Raw genomic sequence first — 22,500 nt, 5'->3', positions numbered from 1 at the left:
TTTGAATGGACTTTTCAATGATATTCTAATGTTATGAGATGCGTGTATAAAAAATCTATGTAAATATGACAGTGAGATTTCTGTTACCGTAGATCTTTAGAACAATGGCAATGACAAAGACAATAAAAATATTTAAAACCTGTCTGTTTGTTCAGTGTGTCTTTGTGTGTTTGTGTGTGTGTGTATAATGGAGGACTGTATGATTGTTGGTTAGGAGGTTGTAACCACTGTGGTGCATCAATGCAAAGGTACGAGGATAACCTCTTCAACAGGATTTATTAAACAGTTTGCAAGCAATCGCTCTTTATGTCAGACTATTTTTGAACTGCGATGCAATGCATTTTTTTTGTGAATGACACGCGGTCTAGCTAGCCTGGTCCAACCAGACCATCGTACTTCATTTCATTTGTGCAGAAGGTCTGGAACTGCTGTAATTGGCAAATGTTCACTCACTTGGAGGCAGGTGTCTGTTGAAGTTTAAAACTATTGGATCTGCCCAGTGCCACTCTGGATTAGCCAACCAATCGTATAACGTTTGGTCGTCACGTGTGTCATGAGCCGGCTTCTGACGGTGCGTTCAAGTTGGACAGAGAACTCGGAAATTTCTGACTTCACTACATATTGTGGTCTATGGATCTACTGGTACCTGGCAACGGTAACTTGATAGAGCTTAACGTTTAGTTATTTGGCCGGCGAAATGGTAAAGTGCATGCGGAAGGAAAAAGGCGAGACGCGCAACTATACAGTAGCGGACCTGTGGAACGGAGGAGATGCTGCGAAGCGCCACATATAGGCCTATTCTAGTAACAAATTAAACCCAAACGTGACACCAATCGTAAACTGACAGCAACTGCAGGAAACGAAGCTTAATAAATATATTTATTTTATAGAAATATAACAAATATGTCTATACTTTCCAAATAATAATAATTGATTGGATTTATATAGCGCTTTTCAAGGTACTCAAAGCGCTTTACAGGGTTCCAGGTTCCATTCATTCACACACAGTCATACTGGTGATGGTAAACTACCATAGTAGCCACAGCTGCCCTGGGGCAGACTGACAGAAGCGAGGCTGCCATTCCGCGCCATCGGCCCCTCCGACCACCACCTCGAACACACAGCAGTCATACACATTCACACGAGGCAAGGTGGGTGAAGTGTCTTGCCCAGGGACACAACGACCATGACACAAGTGGCCGGGCGGGGATCGAACCGCCAACCCTAGGATCGTTGGCCAACCAGCTTAACCACCTGAGCCACAGTCGCCCCAATTATTATTATTATTATTATTATTATTATTATTATTATTATTATTATTATTATTATTATTATTATTATTATTATTATTATTATTATTATTATTATTATTATTATTATTATTATTATTATACTTTCCAAATATAGCTTTACTAAGATCATTAAACCCTCACAGTTATTAAAAGGTACCTTTTATAAAGCTCACTATCATTAAATCTCTCCAAAACACCATCAAATGGTTGTCTGTGATTTACTCTTAGTGACGTAGGACACCTCCCGAGGACTCCTATCTTTTCATAGATTTTGGAGCTAGTTTTAGCGCTAAAATGCTTTGTGAATTACACTTATCTTAAAAAGTTAGGAATCCTAAAATTAGGAGTGAAACGCCCCTAATTTTTAAGAGTTACTCCTAAATCAGCGAGTTAGAACCTACTCTTAGCCTTAAATGTTTTGTGAATACGCCCCCTGGAATGTAAGATATCTTTTACAGTGTGCACAGCTGGTGAATTGTTAATTGTTTTCATTAAAACAGTAATCTGATATTTTGTCACAATATTTAGTGAGGCCTCAGTTCAAATATGTGCACACACAGGCATTTGTGTATGACACAGAGAATTTCAGGAAAAGCTATATTGAAAAGTGATTTTACTGCATACAGCACTTGTTTAATCCATACATGTCACTACTTCAGCCACAATTTAGTTTTTTGTCACTTGTCTGTTCCCATATTAACTCTCTTGTCATTTCAGACCCGGCCACTCCCCCCTGCTCTGCACTCCCTGCTGATTACTTCCACCTGGTCTAACCACACTCACCTGCTCCCCATCAGCTATTAGCCCCACAGTATATATACCGGTTCATTCCCTCAGTTCCCTGCCAGATTGTCTTTGTGTTACATTGCTCTCCAGCCATTCTGAATTCCTGCCTGTTTACCTGCCCGCCTATTCGTGTTTTGACCCAGCCTTTTTGGATTTTGGATTATCCCTCTGCCTGCCCCTCTTGGACTTGTTGCCTCGCTACCACCTGGTTTGATTCCTTATTAAACTTTGTTGCAATACCTGAACTGTTTGTTGTCGTGCTATTGGGTTCTGGCCTGCCATTTTGGTACAATCCTGACAATACATGATTACAATGTTAGGAAAGCAGTACACTATTGCTTGCTTTGTAATGTAAATAGTGAGCTAAAATGTAATTGGTGGATGCATCCAAATTACAGGGATTTTCTCTGCATTTCTGTTGTTAGGAAGGCCTTTTGAAATATGTATGAGAGATTCAGAGAGTATCAGAGATGTGATGTAGGCATTGTCTACATGTATTCAGAGCACAGGCCTCATTAAACATTTAACCCTGTTAAAAAAAAAACATGCTTGGGCACTCCGGTGGCGTAGTGGATAGAGTGCGTACCATATTGGCTCCGGCCTTCGTTGCAGTGGTCGCGGGTTCGAATCTGACCCGTGGACCTTTACTGCAGGTCATCCCCCCTCTCTCTGTCTCCCCATTTCAACTCTGTACTGTCTAATAAAGCTTGAAAATGCAAAAAAAAAAAAAAAAAGAAACATGCAGACTTACCTCCTACATAGGCCTACTACTTCAGTAAGCGAGGAGAGTCATTTGCACCAAAGTGTAGCCTATAGCCACCTCTTACCTGAGAGAGTGCAGCGGCTGGGCCGTTATCTTGCTTCTTCTGAGCGGCAGCTGCGTATACAGCGGCAGGTGAGGGAAGCCGGCAGGTAGAAGTTGTGTCACGGGTCGCCCCGATGCATTTGCCGAGTCTCCCTCCCACGGCTCCTATTATAGCAGTAAGATAATAAACAGCGCCCTGCACATTAGAACAACTGGTACATTAAAGATCTCGTATCCTTCCTGAGAGGGCAAACATGATCATCTTTCTGCAAAAAAATTGTTAATTTGACAACGTTGATAGTTGTAGTCTTATCTTTACAGCAGTTTTCTTTTTTATGTCAGTTGAATTTTGTTTAAAGTTGAATGCAAATGAGCACAGTAAATATTCCAAAAGGCACACGCTCTTCCTTGACAGTTTTCAGTCTGTGGTTCTCATTGGGTGCACTTATTCCCTTATATTACTGTAAATCCAATACTGCATCTCATGTGGGTGTTTTATATCTGTATCTATTTTAATATTTAAGGAGCTGTATTGTTCAGGTCATTAGGACTCTTTCTTATCAAAATTATTACTTTAAAATAAAGCTTTAAGATGGAGATTAGATTACCTGGTAGTCTCCACATTAATCTGTAACAATTGAGCTGATTCGATTCTAGCGGTCAAAAAACGTATGTCCTTCCGGGGTCAAACATAGATAGTATATAAAATGGATGTAGCATCCGGGCTGATCTCAGTTCTCCTAGCAGCAACGACCCAAAACACAAAGCAAAAGTGGTGAAGAAATGGTTAGTGGACAAACACATTAATGTTTTACAGCCAGAGTCCTGACCAAATTGAAAATCTGTGGAAGGAACTGGAATACCAGTGTAGCCATGCAAAAAGCTGACCAGCAATTATAGGAAGCATTTGATTGCTGTGATAGCCAATAAGGGCTTTTCTATCGTTATTGAGAAGGGTATTGTTACGGTTTGATACCGGACCCAAGAGCAGACAGAGGCAGTTGTAGCATATGATAAAAAGGTTTATTTAACGGGGTGGGGAGCAGGTGGTGAATGGGGAAGCCGGGGGTAGTGAAGCAGGTGGGTAGACTGGAGGTAGTGATCCGGGTAACTGCAGGCAGAGGAAAAACAGCGTTAGGATATGAACACCAAAAACACGGCAGGAAACAGAGTGAGGAGAAAGAATCAACTGGAGCCAGTCACGCATAGTTACCACTGTAAGGAGTAGTACGATCTGGCGACGACAGCAGGGAAGACAGAGGTGAAGTAGGTGAGTTGATTGCTGATGCAGACCAGGTGTGAGGCAGACAGGGGGAGTGGGAGTGGCAGAAGGGGGAGGAGCGCACAGCAGCAAGCTGTGATCACAACAGGTATGAATAATTTTGGATATGCCACTTCTTGTTCAAATGTAAATAAAAGCTGAAAAAATGTTTTTTTCCACAATGATGCCTCTTGTACATCGTCTTATTATCTTCTGGGAGAAGCCTGTGTTCTCTCTCTCTCTCTCTCTCTCTCTCTCTCTCTCTCTCTCTCTCTCTCTCTCTCTCAAACACCTGGGAGAAGCCTGTGTCATTTCCAATCAAGAAAAAAACTCGCTGGTTAAAAAAAAGTAACTTTAAGTCAAGATTTGCCAGGGGTATGAATAATTTCGGGCTTGACTGTATATTACAAAAGATCACAATCATTGACAATTATCACAAGCCGATAAGATGAGGATAGTGTGAATGTAGGTTGACTTCAGATGCTGCCAGATGAAGTGCCACACCGATGCTCTTTCACCGTGGAGATCAGGGAGACCAGAGGCACACATTCATTCCTCCATGTTAACCTGGAAGACGACAAAGAGACAACCACTGAGTCAAACAATACAGAAAGAGTCAGATAAAAGTAATGCACTAGACAATCAATAATGTTTTCCAGAAAATACCGTTTGGAAAAAAGGAAGAAACAGCGACAATTGTATATTCATTTTTTAGTTAATGCAGATGTAAATATATATAATAAACGTCGTAATAACCACGGAAAACACAGCTGCGGAAACACAGACACAATTATATATTTAATTTGAGTTTATGCGAATGTAAAAATAAGAAAAAAAAAACATATATGATAACGATGTATGATCCGCGGGACGGAGTAGTTTTTAAGAATGCACAGCCTCTTCATCTATAAATATTAGTGAACGCACACTTGTGAGCATATATTTTATCAGAAAAAGTGTACCTACGCCTTAGGTTTAACCCATAGATGGTATCTGGTAAATGGACTTGTATAGCGCTATATCTCCGTTTATCACAGACTCAAAGCGCTTTACATTGTTTTTTGTACACATTCACCCAGTCACACACACATTCATACACCGATAGCAGCAGCTACCATCTAAAAGGTTTAGGCCTTAAACAAACCTCGGGCCGGGCAGACACACACAGGCTCCAAATGCAGGCATCCAACATTATGATTTAAACCGATATTCAACACGCATATCTAACACAGTGCCATGCCCATAGACTGTGAAACACCGACCCTCACGGCCCAAATACCGCCCGAATCCTCCCGGTGCGCCAGATTAGCGTCTATAATAGGCTAGATAGCAAGTCATGGTAGAGGGGCTATTTCATTAGCTGGCATAACAGAGCTAACACTCGCAAAACCAACACATTTTAATTTGTTCTATACAGTTTATGGTTGTAACATTAAAAAAAAATTGTAAATACAGTGTTACTCACCGAAAAAAGTGGCAACCACAGTCCTTCAACCATCGTTACAGTTTATCAAAGAACAAGACGGCTTGGCACCAGGCACCACACGAATGGAGGAATGAACCCACTGCAGTCGACTTCCAGATGACGGAGTTAGCATGCTAATCCTCACAACTAGCCTTCGAGGCTAAGTGAGGGAAAGCGGCGAGCTGTCACTCAAGAGGCTGCACCCCTAATATTCATACATTTTAACCTCCAAAAGAATAAAAACTAGCCTGCTAGAAAGAAATTCACCCCTCTCAGTGTTGTCATGGAGGTATGAACTAAACATACAGACTAGAATGTTTTTATTGGTCCAGGCCTTAAATAGGTTTAACAATGCTGTGAAAATGGCAAATTTAACATTGGAGTCAAGGAAAAATTGCTCTATTTTGAAACCTGCCCCTAGTGGGCACCAGAAGTTACTGCGCTGTTTGTCACTTCGGCATTGGATGCTGGTAGAACTGGCTGTGGTTGGGGCTTGGGGCCAAACAACAAACAAACCATGAAGTGACACACCACCTGAGCCCTAGGCAATAGGACAGTGACACCTGGTGGACTACACATGACATGACAACATAGATTGAAACCCTCAAATGGCTCTTACAGTTGTATTAGATATTATGTAAATTGTGTGAATTTTATTTTATTTAAATTCTAAAATAGTCGATTTGTATGTTACTTGTTTTACATTCTTACTACTGAAACACGTGTTTTTTTTTGTTTTTATTTTTAAAGATAATTTTTTGTCATTTCCAAGCTTTATTAGACAGTACAGAGTTGAAATGGGGAGACAGAGAGAGAGAGAGAGAGAGAGAAACCCACGGCCACTGCAACGAAGGCCGGAGCCGATATGGTACGCGCTCTATCCACTACGCCACCGGAGCGCCCCAGAAACTCATATGTTTTGATATTTAACCTACTTTAACTTTCTTTAGGCCTATCATATTTGTTATGCGAAGGGAGAAATACTAAACCTCCTGTATTTGGATTGTAAAGGATTGTTTTACCACTTACAAGTAGAATTATCTCGTGAAATAACAATGAAGATGAAGATGTGTAGGGAACGGGGGGGATATATCTCGTTTCTTGTTGTTTTGAAAATGCGCCTCACTTTTGAAGTGTTTACTCCTCTTTGTTTTGTGTTCTGCTTCTAATCGTTTGTAGTATGTGTAGCCCCTCTACGAATATGTTTCTGATAGGCCTTCCAAATAAACAGTTTGTTTTCTAGTATTATTTTAGAGGCCTATTAGAAACATAACATAGTGTCACTACACAATGTGAGGCACCTACACGATGTGAGTACCGCATATGCAGAACGGCCACCATCTTTGATAGCCCGCAACAGCTACACCAGTTGTTCATATGTGTAAGCCTATAAATAGCCTACATTAATATACTATCTAATGTATCTATGGCCTGTACAGTAATACTTTTACTTACTGCAGCGCTTTCTAGTTCAGACAGTCGCCTAGGAAACTCACGTCAGCGTCCTCAACCCCCCCCCCCCTCCCCTCTACACACACAAGTTCCCCGTGAGCAGCGGAAGTCGTCTGTCCTCCACACACACACACACACACACACACACACACACACACACACACACACACACACACACACAGTCCGAGGGACAGCGGCCCCATAACTGGATTAAATTGTGTGAGTGTGTGTGTGTGTGTGTGTGTGTGGAGGACAGACGTATCTTTCAAAACAGCTCCAGAACCAAAATAACCACTGTTAGTATTTGTGAATGAATACCTGCTATATTGGTGAGAAGGTCAGCTGTATTCTCCTTCTTTGCCAGGGAAATTATTTTGGGTTCCAGGTCTCTGTAAGTCTCCCAGTAGCTTCAGGATGTAACAGGGAGAAATCCTGTGAAATCTGGATTTGGTAAATCAATGTAAAACAGAAAAAAAATTAAACAATTATTTGATTCAAAGTCAATTGATTCTGAGAGCCATTATTAGTGTTGATGGAGGATGAACCAACATCTCCGTCCTAAAAACACATGAAATAGTAAATTATGTTGCAATAACAATGTAATTAAAAAATATCAGCTACAATATATTTTCCCCAAACATGATGTTAATTTACATACCTTCAGATGCAGGGACCAATTCAGCCAGGCTCCATTCTCTGAATTTCTCCTCCACAAACTCATCCATCTTTAAGAAATGAACAGAAATGCAGTATTAGTTCATTATTGTGCACATATGTATTGTTGCAATGGGCCAATGTCCCACTAGTAGGGTTGTAATGGGCGTTTTAAGGTTCAGTACATCAGTGGAGTAGGGAAAACAAAACAAAAATGAGGAAATAACTTTCGTCATGTAGGCTTTAAAAAAAAAAGGTTCAGCAGAAGTCCACCTTAATTCTTAGTCTAACAGACAGTGAACTCAAATACTGACATGCTCTCAATGCTAGAAAATATATATATATATTTTTTTATGCTAGAAAATAAATAACACTAATAAATGGAATAAATAGAAATGTCACTAGTCTGAGCAACTGTAGTCTATGCTCGTTTTCAGAGCATAACAAAAACTGACTGAAATGCACAAAGCAGATCTTATCGCTCTAGCCAAATAATTGAATTGAATCCTGTATTCTTGCAACAGAGTACGGTGGCATTGCTTACTTTTACAGTAGAGAAAGTGAGTGCAGATAAGGTAGACCGACAGGAAAAACACTCGCTGTAGCTGTGTTAAGGTGCTGCTAATCATAGCTGCTAATGCAAACGGAGCATTTCCTAGTTCCACAATAAAAGCATTTACACTGGTCACCAGTCAGTTCACGGTGCACCAACTGACTTTTATTTTGAAGTACATTAGTCATAGAAGACCGTTGAGGCAACGTAACATTAGCTAGCTTGCTAGCGATCACGAAACACCGTATTTTCAGCATTTGTTGACGGTGAATCAACTTTAATATGTCTGAAAGTAGTTTTATACCGTCTATGGACGTAATGGAACAAGAAGGAGCTGTTGGCTGTCACTTTGCCGTCGGAAGATCCGAGTAGAGCAGCCGTTATCCGCTAACCATTAGCTCAACTGTTCCAACAGTGAAATGAACGGGGTCCCATGGGTAAAATAAATGATATGATGTTACAGTAACACAGGGAAAACCGACTACAGCAGCAAGCATCCCTCGGCTCTTACTGTCCCTTCCCCCCGTAAAATAATCACAATACTCAGTTAAACCACAAAGAGTCAATAAACAGCTAGCAAAACATAAGCCCGAGACTAACGGGGAAATTGTCAAACCAGATTAAAGGCTAGAGAGGTGTTAGGCTTTGTCAGTTATACACAATGTCCTATCAACGTTCAGTTTTGTGAACTTACCGTTTTTTATCTAATGTATACCGAGTCAAGTGGAGTAAAGTTGGAGGTCCGGTCAGGTCCATTCAGGTCCAGTCGTCCAATAGGAATGGCTGACCGCAAAGAATGTTGAGCCTTATTTTCGCGGGCACTTCAACCCAATGCGCTGGGTCCATGGGGCTGGGTCACCTCACCAGTCGGTTCAATGTGTATGGTCTCTCATTGCCACACTCTACCTATGCTCTCCACACCTTCGCGGCGTCACATCTGCTTATCAAATCATCACAGCGTCACATTAGCAGATAGAAATAATGGTCAATAAGCCTTGCCTTTTGCCTACCCTTTTATAATGTATTCTTCGATTTCTTGCTGGCAAAAAAGCTTCCGTTTGAAGGACCATTTTGAATCGCGGATTTTGTTTACATAAAATTGGCGCCGCTGCCGCCGTGTCATGATGGACTAATCCATGATGGGGAGGAGGGGGAGGGGGTCACTTATTTTACACCCAAATCACAATCACAATTATTTTTATTTCCATTAATAATCCTAAAAACAGTTCATTTGATGTGTGTGTCTCTCTTCCAGTATAAATGGCAGATATAAAATATGAAAACAATATTTTAAGGGTCTAATCATTTGGTGCCACCCCCCCATTGGCTATATTTGGCTGGTGTGTGTGTTTGTTTGTGTGTGGGTGTCTGAGTGTGTGTGTGTGTGTGTGTGTGTGTGTGTGTGTGTGGGTGTCTGAGTGAGTGAGTGAGTGTGTGTGTGTGTGTGTGTGTGTGTGTGTGTAATAACTCAAACAAGAAACAACATTTAATCAAACTTTAAAGTTTTATTGATAAAAAGTCCAAAATATGAATCAATAACTTTCTGTACCAAACTGAAGCTTTTATTTTCAGCACTTTATTTTGTAATGATTTCGAAAGGCCTGATTCAAGTGTCTACGAGGAACTTCCAGTGTGTGTTAATTCTAGCGCCCCTCTTTGGACAAAAGCAGCAGTGTTTTTACCACGCCAGCTGTTGTTCCTGGGTGAGCCGTATACCCATCACAAAGGCATTAAGAAAAACTATATAAAAATTGAATTCTTTACACTGATGGTCTGGTTTGCTGTTACATGTAATTTATGATCAAATGAGACTGTTTCAGAAATATTAGAAAGTTCTTCATAGAGACTTTACTTTACTAGATTGTTGTTCCATCTAATTTTGAAGTTGAGATATCACACAAGCCCTGCGTTCCAATCCCCATACTTTCTGCTATTTAGTTTGGTAGAAAAAAGATTTAGGATGTCCCGATTCTTGTGGTCAGATTTAGTAGCCTATGCTTAAAAATACCCAGATGTCATACTACATCCGGTTGTGATGTTTAGTGTTGAAACCAGCAGCTTTATGGAGGTTCTGACCCACAATCCACTGCAGCAGAAGTTACATCACATGGACTGAGCCTCCCAGTGAAAACAACCAGCGATGAGACGGATATATAAGCAAGAGGCAAGTTCAAGGAGCCATGTTAGGATGAAATAAATAAGTTAAAGTATGTCCCAATTGTAGCATACTGCATGCTAACTACTGTTTATGATCAGATGTAGTATGGAGGAGAGGAAAACAGAAAGAGGAGGAGATTTGGAACGCAGGGTTGGATTTTCTGATTCCACATAATGTACTCTTTAAAAAAAAATGTTTTGAAAATCCCCCAAAAGTTACATGTTGTTGTTACTGGCAGCAGGTAGCATGTAGCATGTAGCAGGTAGCATCACCACAGTCGAGAACACCTGAGGTTAAAGAATGAAATAGCCATCCGCCATCTTTGAAATGACGTCAACATGAACTCAGATAAATTCTATTCATCAAAACATCATTTACATGCCAGTTCACAGAGCCTAGGCTGTGTATTAACCCAGTTCACAGAGCCTAGGCTGTGTATTAACACTGGGCCAGTTTACAGAGCCTAGGCTGTGTATTAACCCAGTTTACAGAGCCTAGGCTGTGTATTAACACTGGATTTATTTTTTCAGCACACACACAGCACAGTACAGACCGGTAGCGGCGTATCATGAGGAGATATTCACTGAATTTGACAAAAAGTGATTTTGATAACAAGCGTTCTCAAGAATTGCTTACACTTTCTGATAATAGTTAGTGGTAGGCAGCCTCCATTATTCTAAAAAGACATTAAAAAAAATCAATGTGTCTGCTGTGTGTGTGTGTGTGTGTGTGTGTGTGTGTGTGTGTGTGTGTGTGTGTGTGTGTGTGTGCGAGAGATAGGGGGCTATCTCTCTGTCTCCCCATTTCAACTCTGTACTATCTAATAAAGCTTGAAAATGCCAAAAAATGATCTCTAAAAAAAAAACCCACTTGCACTGAATGGCCTTGTGTCTGGACCTGCAGTAACATGCATAACCTAATGGCGCTTTAGTGTGTAGTGTCAGAAAATATTTCCGCCCCAGAATTTAAACTCACAAAAACCCAAAAGTATAAAGTATAAAAAGAAAGAAATATTATAAAAAAAATCCTCACACAGGATGTCACACACACACACACACACACACACACAAACACAGACATTATCAAAGCCTCTGTTAACCTAGCCTCTGCTAACCTAGCCCCTGCTAACCTAGCCTCTGCTAACCTAGCCTCTGCTAACCTAGCCTCTGCTAACCTAGCCTCTGTTAACCTAGCCTCTGTTAACCTAGGTTGCGTTCCGAATCGCATACTTTCTACTATATAGTATGGTAGAAAAAAGATTTAGGATGTCCCGATTCTTGTGGCCAGATTTAGGATGGTTAGAAGTACCCGGATGTCCTACTTCATGCGGCCAAGATTGTTAGTGTTGAAAAGTGCATCCTATTTGGGCGATTCTGACCCACAATCCAGTGCGCACGTGAAGTGACGTAACATCGACGAAGCCTCCATATGAAAACAAACGGGGATGCGACGGATATAAAAGCAAGAGGCAAGATCAAGGCGCAATGTTATGATGAAATAAGAGAGTAAAGTATGTCCCAATAGTATGCCTACTGCATCCTAACTAGATTATTTTTATCGTTGGATGTAGTATGTAGAATAGAAAAAAGAAAGAGTATGCGATTCGGAACGCAACCGTAGCCTCTGTTAACCTAGCCTCTGTTAACCTAGCCTCTGTTAACCTAGCCTCTGCAAACCTAGCCTGTGTAAAAGGGGCCCAAACCAAGTACTGAGTACATATGGATGATTATACTTTATAGAGGGCAGACTTTTTAAAATCCCTTTTTTATTGATTTCATGTAATATTCATATGATCTGAGATTTTGAATTTGGGGTTTTCATACATACAAATAAAGGCCTGAGATATCTCACTTTGCATGTAATGAGTCTATATAATATATTAGTTTCATCTTTAAGTTGAATTACTGAAATAAATGAACTTTTGCACGATATTCAATTTTTTTTTTTTTAGTTTCACCTGTAGATAGAAGGCTTTAGTGTTGATAGGCTTGTGTTTACAGGGACTTTAAGACGAGTGTGTGTGTGTGTGTGTGTGTGTGTGTGTGTGTGTGTGTGTGTGTGGTAATAAATTAGAGTTGTTGTCTAGAACTCGTCATGTCTCATCAGAGCCTCTCCGTAGTCGGTCACCTGACTGCCGACAAACACGTCAAACTTATCCAGGATCTCCTCTTTAGTCAGCTGGCCATCCTGTGGACAGAGACACACAGGGTTAGTGTGTGTGTGTGTGTGTGTGTGTGTGTGTGTGTGTGTGTGTCTGTCTGTCTGTCTGTCTGTTACCTTATCAGCCTCTGTCTGTCTGTCTGTCTGTTTGTGTCTCTATGTGTCTGTTACCTTGTCAGCATCAGCCTGGCTCATGAGATGCTTGGCCTCAGCCTGTGTCTGTCTGTCTGTCTGTCTGTCTGTCTGTCTGTTACCTTGTCAGTATCAGCCTGGCCCATGAGGTGCTTGGCCTCAGCCTGTGTCTGTCTGTCTGTCTGTCTGTCTGTCTGTTACCTTGTCAGTATCAGCCTGGCCCATGAGGTGCTTGGCCTCAGCCTGTGTCTGTCTGTCTGTCTGTCTGTCTGTCTGTCTGTCTGTCTGTCTGTCTGTCTGTCTGTCTGTTACCTTGTCAGTATCAGCCTGGCCCATGAGGTGCTTGGCCTCAGCCTGTGTCTGTCTGTCTGTCTGTCTGTCTGTCTGTCTGTCTGTTACCTTGTCAGTATCAGCCTGGCCCATGAGGTGCTTGGCCTCAGCCTGTGCGTGGTCGTAGTCTGTAGGGAGGATCCAGTCCATCGTTTCCTCCAGATCCATTTTCCCGTCTTTGTTCTTGTCCCTGAACTCAGTGAACTGCTGCTTCTCTGACTCCACCCACTCCGGGTCCGCCTCCGCGTCTTCCATAGTGTACATGTCGCCTTAAAGGAGAAGTAAGTCAGATTTGTTTTGGTTAAATCTTTCTAAAGTCATACAGCAATCACTTAAACAGTATGCACAGTTCATTACACAGGTCTCTATCTATCTATCTATCTATCTGTCTGTCTGTCTGTCTGTCTGTCTGTCTGTCTGTCTGTCTGTCTGTCTGTCTGTCTGTCTGTCTGTCTGTCTGTCTGTCTGTCTGTCTGTCTGTCTGTCTGTCTGTCTGTCTGTCTGTCTGTCTGTCTGTCTGTCTATCTATCTATCTATCTATCTATCTATCTATCTATCTATCTATCTATCTATCTATCTTAAACAGTATGCACAGTTCATAACACAGGTCTCCCAGTCATTCAGCTTTGCAGTAATTGAGAGACAGACAGACAGACACACACAGACAGACAGACACACAGAGACAGAGACAGAGACAGAGACAGAGACAGAGACACACACACACACACACACACACACACACACAGCACATTAGTAATTATAGATGTTGACAGAAGTCCTATTATATCAACATCTTTTATTCGCAATCTCGGGGAGAAGAACTACACTACCCATGATGCAATGCGTCACAGCCATGTCCACATAATGTCAAGGTTCCAGCTTTTCACATTCGTGGATTTGCTGCTTTTCCTTTGAATCATTACATGTAACCAAGGAAACAGTCTGAGAATAAAAGAGCAAATAAATACTTAAAGGTGAAGTAAGCGCTTTATTTATGTTAATATAAGTGTTAAATCGCTCTTTATTCATACAGTGATCACTTACATAATGTTTATTTATGTTAATATAAGTGTTAAATCGCTCTTTATTCATACAGTGATCACTTACATAATGTGCGTTTCATAAAGCCGATCTCTCAGTCAGCTGCTCTGCATGTAATCGGCAAATAAACTTATTGTAGTATCCCGAAATTTTTATCCAATCAGAAGAGAGAGCGCTACAAACCGACACTCGTCTCACTCATATATAGTATATACACTCCATGGTCTCACTGCCGGTGCACGCCAGAGCAACAGATGGGTGAATGTGTATGCGCCTACAATGGCGGAGCAGGTAAAAATCCTTCCCAATGTCTGTTTTGATGGTTTTTATCATGTTTTATCACACTTACGGATCTGAGATGATGCTAGATAACTCGCTGCTTGAAGACCGCAGTGCATTAATGTGGTGACGTAGGGACGAGGGAGGGGACTGCTAACTGCTGTAACTGAAAGGAAGTTAGCTAAAAGAACCATTCCGCTTACTGAACCTTTAGTGTGTACTAGTTAGTGTGTACTAGTTAGTGTGCGGTTTCTCACCGATATATTCCTTCAGATCGATGAATCCGTCTCCGTTCTTGTCGATGTCCTCCATCGTTTCCTGAGAGAAAACGGCAAAATTAGAAGAAAAATAAAAACAATCCAATTCTCTTACAGTTTCTCTCTGGCTTGAGACTGACGGTGAAACGTTGTTCTGTCTGTCTGTCTGTCTGTCTGTCTGTCTGTCTGTCTGTCTGTCTGCCTGTCTGTCTGCCTGTCTGTCTGTCTGTCTGTCTGTCTGTCTGTCTGCCTGCCTGCCTGGCTTGAGACTGATGGTGAAACGTTGTGTGTGTAATGTTCATAGTGATGTCTGTGTGAACATTGAACACACTGATCTATGTGTGTGTGTGTGTCTGTGTGCTGTATGTTTCTGTATGTGTGTTTGTCCGTCTGTCTGTCTGTCTGCCTGTCTGTCTGCCTGTCTGTCTGACCCACCTGTACCACTATGTGTCTGTCTGTCTGTCTGTCTGCCTGTCTGTCTGTCCCACCTGTACCACTATGTGTCTGTCTGTCTGTCTGTCTGTCTGTATGCCTGCCTGCCTGTCTGTCTGCCTGTCTGCCTGTCTGTCTGTCTGCCTGCCTGTCTGTCTGTCTGTCTGTCTGCCTGTCTACCTGCATGCCTGTCTGCCTGTCTGTCTGTCTGTCTGCCTGTCTGTCTGTCTGTCTGTCTGTCTGCCTGTCTACCTGCATGCCTGTCTGCCTGTCTGTCTGTCTGCCTGCCTGCCTGTCTGTCTGTCTGTCTGTCTGTCTGTCTGTCTGCCTGCCTGCCTGCCTGTCTGTCTGTCTGTCTACCTGCATGCCTGTCTACCTGCATGCCTGCCTGTCTGTCTGTCTGTCTGTCTGTCTGCCTGTCTGTCTGTCTGCCTGTCTGACCCACCTGTACCACTATGTGCTTCATGTGTTCGTGCTCCTCTGGATGTAGGAAGGCGGTGAACTCTGCTCGGTCTGCCGTCATGTCCCCGTCGGCGTCCGCCACTTTGAAGCGCCGCTCGTCACGCGCCATCATGTGACTGTGACAGTTTATACACACACACACACACACACACACACACACACACACACACACACACACACACACACACACACACACACACACACACACACACACACACACACACACACACACACACACACACACACACACACACACACACACACACACACACACACACACACACACACACACACACACACACACAGACAGACAGACAGACAGACTCATGTTATTAGAATATCATGGAAAATTAATTGGAATTGAGGCAAGAATTCTTGTTTTATTTCTATTAATTCTCTTTTCTAATGTGTATTATGTATTTTAATCTTGCCCCTGTAAAGCACTTTGAATGGCCTTGTGTCTGAATTGTGCTATAGAAATAAACTTGCCTCTTGCCTCGCAAAAGGGGCCCAAACCAAGTACTGAGTACATATGCATGATTATACTTTATGGAGGGCCGACATTTCTGTATTTAAAATCCCTTTTTTATTGATTTCATGTAATATTCAAATTACATGTAATCAAGATTTAGATTTTGAATTTGGGGTTTTCATAAACTGTAAGCCATAATAATCAAAATTATAACAAATAAAGGCTTGAGATATCTCACTTTGCATGTAATGAGTCAATATAATACCTAGTTAGTTAGTTTCACCTTTTAAAGGTGCAGTGTGTAATATGACATCATCAAGAAAGTTCTACAAAGTTCTAGAATGCAACGCTCCCTGGGTAACCCCAACCCTTTCGAATAATAACAGAAGCTACAGTGGCCTTCAATGACAAGAACAATTCTAAATTTTAAACAATGCACCTGATGACATTCCAACTATGACACTTTCAAGATGGCGGCACTAGGCCTTGGTCCAAAATATGTAGAAATATGGACATATATGAGACCCTTTCTAAGGGAAAAAAAAATAATTAAAAAAAAAATGTCAGCTATTATGCACTAAATTAAATGTACTTATGGATATTATAATTACTTCCTACAAAATCTGCTAGGAAATAAAACCCAACATTCTACACACTGCAGGTTTAAGTTGAATTACTGAAATAAATGAACTTTTGCACGATATTCTAATGTTTCGAGTTTCACCTGTAGTCGTACTCCGAGTCCACCTGCGGGTCCTCTGTTTGAACCAATCAGGGCAGGGCAGAGGGGCCAGGGAACCAATCAGAGGAGAGAACAGAAAAAGCAGGTGAAAAATTTATTTTTATTTTTCAAGATTTTGACGACAAACATTTTCCAGAATCACTGACTCCATCTTTAAACACAGCAGTTGCACTTATCTTTTTTTTCTTTTTCTTAACTGTGAAGGAAGTTCTGTTAAAGGCCTACTTCACCGGTTTGAATATGAAGGTGTATTGAATTCTGAGATCCTATGTAGTATAAATGTGCGAATTTTTTTTAAATCGGTTCATCCTAGCCTGAGAAAAGGCAGAAAGAGTGTTTTTTATTAACCCTATATTTCTCTTTCTGTGATGTCACGAGAAAGAGAAATATAGAGAAATTAAGGTTGGAGGTCAACTCAGGTGGAAGAATATTTCAGGAGACTTGGATGAATTATGAAGCGATATTTATTACAGACTTGGCCAAGGAGAACCGGACTGCAACTCTCTGACAAACTCATGCTTAGAGCTGTGTTTTAACCTTGTGCTGTGTGTCTGTGTGTGTTAACCTGGTGCTATCTCTAACCCCTCCCCGGCTCGGGCACCAAGCGTACCAATGTTTTGGTTCAGAGCTGAACACAGTGAACCATAACATTCTGGAGTCTAAAGAGATGAGACTTTATCTATACAGCTGACCTAAGTGTCTCCTAACAGGCTCCAAGGCTGACCTAGAGTCTGAGAGACAGACAGACAGACAGACAGACAGACAGACAGACAGACAGACAGACAGACAGACACACAGACAGACACACAGACAGACACACAAGACAGGCATATATGAACTATTAATCTTTCCCATTAATATTACAACTAAAGACCCAAAATTCCCTCACATTAACATTATTTTTTTTAGTTGCATTGCCCTTTAAACACACACACTCATCACACTCACACTCACACTCTCTCCCACACACACACACACACACACACACACACACACTCTCTCACATTCTCACACTCTCTCTCCCCCCCACACACACACTCTCTCTCCCCCCCCACCCACACACACACACACACACACACACTCTCTCCCCCCCCCACACACACTCTCTTTACCCAGGTATGTGCCCCCCCCCCACACACACACTTTCTTTACCCAGGTATGTGCCCCCCCCACACACACACACACTCTTTACCCAGGTATGTGCCCCCCCCCACACACACACACACTCTTTACCCAGGTATGTGCCCCCCCACACACACACACACTCTTTACCCAGGTATGTGCCCCCCCCTCTCTTTACCCAGGTATGTGCCCTCCCCCCCCACACACCCTCTTTACCCAGGTATGTGCCCCCCCCCCCACACACACACACCCTCTTTACCCAGGTATGTGCCCTCCCCCCCCCACACACACTCTTTACCCAGGTATGTGCCCCCCCCCCCACACACACACCCTCTTTACCCAGGTATGTGCCCCCCCTCTCTTTACCCAGGTATGTGCCCCCCCCCCACACACTCCTTACCCAGGTATGTGCCCCCCCCCTTTACCCAGGTATGTGCCCCCCCCCTCTCTTTACCCAGGTATGTTCCCCCCCTCTCTCTTTACCCAGGTATGTGCCCCCCCCCCCTCTTTACCCAGGTATGTGCCCCCCCCCTCTTTACCCAGGTATGTGCCCCCCCCCCACTCTTTACCCAGGTATGTGCCCCCCCCCTCTTTACCCAGGTATGTGCCCCCCCCCCTCTCTTTACCCAGGTATGTGCCCCCCCCCCTCTTTACCCAGGTATGTGCCCCCCCCTCTCTTTACCCAGGTATGTGCCCCCCCCCCCCCTCTTTACCCAGGTATGTGCCCCCCCCCCCTCTTTACCCAGGTATGTGCCCCCCCCCCACTCTTTACCCAGGTATGTGCCCCCCCCTCTCTTTACCCAGGTATGTGCCCCCCCCCCCCCTCTTTACCCAGGTATGTGCCCCCCCCTCTCTTTACCCAGGTATGTGCCCCCCCCCCCCCCTCTTTACCCAGGTATGTGCCCCCCCCCCCCTCTCTTTACCCAGGTATGTGCCCCCCCCCCCCCTCTTTACCCAGGTATGTGCCCCCTCCCCTCCCCTCTCTTTACCCAGGTATGTTCCCCCTCCCCCCCCCCCTCTTTACCCAGGTATGTGCCCCCCCCCCTCTTTACCCAGGTATGTGCCCCCCCCCCCCCTCTTTACCCAGGTATGTGCCCCCCCCTCTTTACCCAGGTATGTGCCCCCCCCCCCTCTTTACCCAGGTATGTGCCCCCCCCCCCCTCTTTACCCAGGTATGTGCCCCCCCCCTCTTTACCCAGGTATGTGCCCCCCCCCCCCCTTCTTTACCCAGGTATGTGCCCCCCCCCCCCTCTTTACCCAGGTATGTGCCCCCCCCACACCCCCCCCCTCTTTACCCAGGTATGTGCCCCCCCCCCTTTACCCAGGTATGTGCCGTAGGTGACGTTCTTGTACTCTTCCCAGCTGACGCGGTCGTCTTTGTTGAGGTCGAAGTCGCTCCACTGTGATTGGACGGACTGGAGTATGTGTCTGCTCTGGGCCGCGTGGATCCACGCCTTAAGCTCCTCCTCCGACACGTAGCCGTCGCTGTTCAGGTCTATCCTGCCCACGATGATACTGCAGGGAGGGAGGGAGGGAGAGAGGGAGGGAGAGAGAGAGACAGGGAGAGGGAGAGAGAGAGACAGGGAGGGAGAGAGGGAGACAGGGAGGGAGGGAGACAGGGAGGGAGAGAGACAGGTTATCAATAGGTTATATTCAGAGTGGATCCACGCCTTAAGCTCCTCCTCCGACACGTAGCCGTCACTGTTCAGGTCTATCCTGCCCACGATGATACTGCAGGGAGGGAGGGAGGGAGGGAGAGAGGGAGGGAGAGAGACAGGGAGAGAGGGAGAGAGAGGGAGAGAGAGAGACAGGGAGAGAGGGAGAGAGAGGGAGAGAGAGAGAGACAGGTTATCAATAGGTTATATTCAGAGTGGATCCAGGCCTTAAGCTCCTCCTCCGACACGTAGCCGTCACTGTTCACGTCTATCCTGCCCACGATGATACTGCAGGGAGGGAGAGAGACAGGGAGGGAGGGAGGGAGACACACACACACACACACACAGAGACAGACAGACAGACACACTGTTGTGCCTACAGCAGTGCTAAAAAGTACAATAGAAACCTATGAGGAAAAATGAGGCCTAGTTCCCCTTTTCAAAGCCTGATAAGGAAATCTTGGGGCCTACATGGGTAAAATAAAGCCGGGATTTGAGTTTTCTGGAGGCAAAACCCCCAGAACAAGGGGTCATAAAACGAAGGGACCCAGCCCTAGTTTCATCACACCTGATAAGGTTTTGTAACCCCATTGGCTGAGATCTTCCAGTCAACCATGTGACCATGCTATGATAAAACCAGCAAGCACCCCAAAATCACCGCCTTTTCGCAGTGGAGCCATCCACAAAGCGGGTGTTTGCAAACTTTAAACTGAGCTCACAGACTGCTTGCCTGCAGTCTTTACCTTCCCGGATCCGAAGGAAGTTTCACCCAGGAAACTTCATCCTACCGCGGCTGCTGAAACTCAGCCGTGCCTTCCTCCCTACCAGCCGGAGAAGAAGCCGAGCGTCCCTGAACGCAACAGACAGTAAACTGCCTCGCCGCCTCCGCAAAAGACGCACGCCACTACCGGAGCAAGCCAGCTGACCGCAACGGGCCCCGTCTTTCCCCCAAGAAGCAAGATCGCTCCTCCACCGGCATAACAAGCAGGACCCTCCTCTAAACCTGCCGTGTGGACCACAGGATCCTAAACTACCCATCGCTTCTCATCACCGTCGGAGACGGTTCACAGTAGGCATTTGTCTGGGCTATAAATTAGGCTATAGATATCTATTTAGGTATACATTAACTTAAGGTTAAGGTACCGACTGACGAGTCGTTTTTCCCTTGTTAAATGTGATTCTGACAGCATTATTTTCATAATAATTGCCTAACTGCTCACTGTGGTTTTTCCTCCCGCTTTCCGGGAGATGTTTGATTGTTGTGATTGTCGCTACGTGCCAGAACAGCTGTTCCCCTCTGATATCTCCGAAGCAGCATCAGTTTTGTGAGACCACTCACAGATTGAATGACTGTAGGCTATACATCAAGGTGAACAACTAACTGTGCACTTTCTGTGGCGAGCTTTTACTTGATCTCCTCTTTCTTTCTCTCTCTTTATTCAAACTCTGTACATCCGCACACCAACACATATTCTTACATTTGCGTCGCGATTGTTAAGCATATGAGCGTTGACTTCTGTGGTTTCCAAAGTTAAATTGCGTGGGTCGCGAGCGCTGACCCCCTTCACGTGACTTTAACGTCACACGTCACAGTTAGGACGTCTCCGCCACGTGATTGCGTCGCCATCGGTGACCCCCTTCACGTGACGAAAACGTCACAAGCTGTCCGCCATTTTTGGCTTTGGGCGGTGTCCACCCCATGGTCCACCCCCCTTTCTTTTTGACGCTCACACACGCTCACACACACACAGTAGTACATACACATGTACTATAGCCTGTGGGTTTGATTCTAAACTGTTCTTATTATTGCTTGTGTTATGTCTGCTTTCTTATATTAGATTAGTTTATGGTTATTGACTTATGTGTATCGTTTTAATCAACTTACCTAAGTAAATAAACCCTTACATTTTGATTTTAAGAAGCAGTGTCTGTGATATTTGTGTCTTGTATTTCACTAATTGCTGGTAAATAAGGTCTATGCTCGAATATTCACTCCTTCATTATCTTAAATGTACATTGTAACCAACTTTGACATTCTCAAGATAAATCCCTTTAACATTATGAGACTGTTTTTCTGATTTGATTCAAAGTTCCCTTTTTCAAAGGGTGGTGCTCCGTAGGTATTAATAAGTAATTTGATTAGCTTGACTAATTTAATTGATCATTAATTAACAATTTTTCTTAATATTATAATTTCCTTGAAATTAATAATATTCTTGACTTTGACCAAATCTACCCCTTATGAATTCCCAACAACACACACAGACAGACAGACAGACAGAGACAGACACACACACACACACACACACACACACACACACACACACACAGACAGACAGACAGACAGACAGACACACACACACAGAAAGGGAGATAGACAGACAGACACACAAAAAAAAAATTGTAAATCAAAAACAAAATCAGAGAGAGAGAGTGAGAGAGAGAGAGAGAGAGAGGGAGACAGAGAGAGAGAGAGAGAGAGGGAGACAGAGAGAGAGAGAGAGAGAGAGAGAGAGAGAGAAAGAAAAAAGAAAAGTCCCTGGTACGCACCAAAAACACACCAGGAAGTTTTATATATTTTTTCAGTGTGAATGATTGTTGTGATAATAACATGATCTAAACCGAGACAGATGTAGTCAGACCTGTTTGATCAGGAAACACAAACTGCTTTCCTGGAAGGTTCGACTGTGACAGGAAAGGCTTCACATCCTCATACCTTACACACCATTTTTACTCGCTGGCTTTCGACCCAGTGTGAGACTTTTGATGTTATTTTATTGTACCTTATTTTTGTTATTTTAGATATTATTTTTGACCTTAGCTTTATTCATTTTTCTATCTATTTTTATTGTACCTTATTTTACTTATTTTTATCTATTTTTATTGTACCTTAGTTTAGGCCTGTACAGCACTTTGTCTCTGCTCTGGTTTGATGAAAGCGCTTTATAAATAAAGTTGGATTGGATTGGATTGGACCATGGATACTGTGA

General features: G+C 43.5%; 1 protein-coding gene across 4 annotated transcripts in view; it reads right to left on the bottom strand.

Annotated features, from left to right (window-relative positions):
* Window positions 1–9,759: 9,759 nt before the first annotated feature.
* The window catches only part of LOC307270783 (calumenin-A-like), a 14,368-nt gene continuing 1,627 nt past the window's right edge, over window positions 9,760–22,500 (bottom strand). The window contains exons 3-9 of one of the 4 annotated variants that reach the window (XR_013845564.1): window positions 19,177–19,370; window positions 16,716–16,749; window positions 15,503–15,635; window positions 14,626–14,686; window positions 13,118–13,317; window positions 11,616–12,613; window positions 9,760–11,585 (exon numbers count right to left, since the gene is read on the bottom strand). Coding sequence is in view for 2 of the 4 variants with exons in the window: in XM_080054664.1 (XP_079910790.1) it covers window positions 12,509–12,613; window positions 13,118–13,317; window positions 14,626–14,686; window positions 15,503–15,635; window positions 16,716–16,749; window positions 19,177–19,309; window positions 19,738–19,798 (727 nt within the window). In the remaining 2 variants the exon portion in view is untranslated. Of the gene's footprint in view, window positions 12,614–13,117; window positions 13,318–14,625; window positions 14,687–15,502; window positions 15,636–16,715; window positions 16,750–19,176; window positions 19,371–19,737; window positions 19,799–22,500 lie in introns of all 4 variants that reach the window. The other 3 variants (XR_013845565.1, XM_080054664.1, XM_080054663.1) reach the window with 3 other exon arrangements.

This window comes from Ammodytes marinus (genome assembly GCF_949987685.1).
Source record: "Ammodytes marinus genome assembly, contig: scaffold_140, whole genome shotgun sequence".
NCBI classification, from domain to species: Eukaryota; Metazoa; Chordata; class Actinopteri; order Uranoscopiformes; family Ammodytidae; genus Ammodytes; species Ammodytes marinus.
Note: the sequence above shows the minus strand (reverse complement) of the source record. Positions and strands in the feature narration are given on the sequence as shown.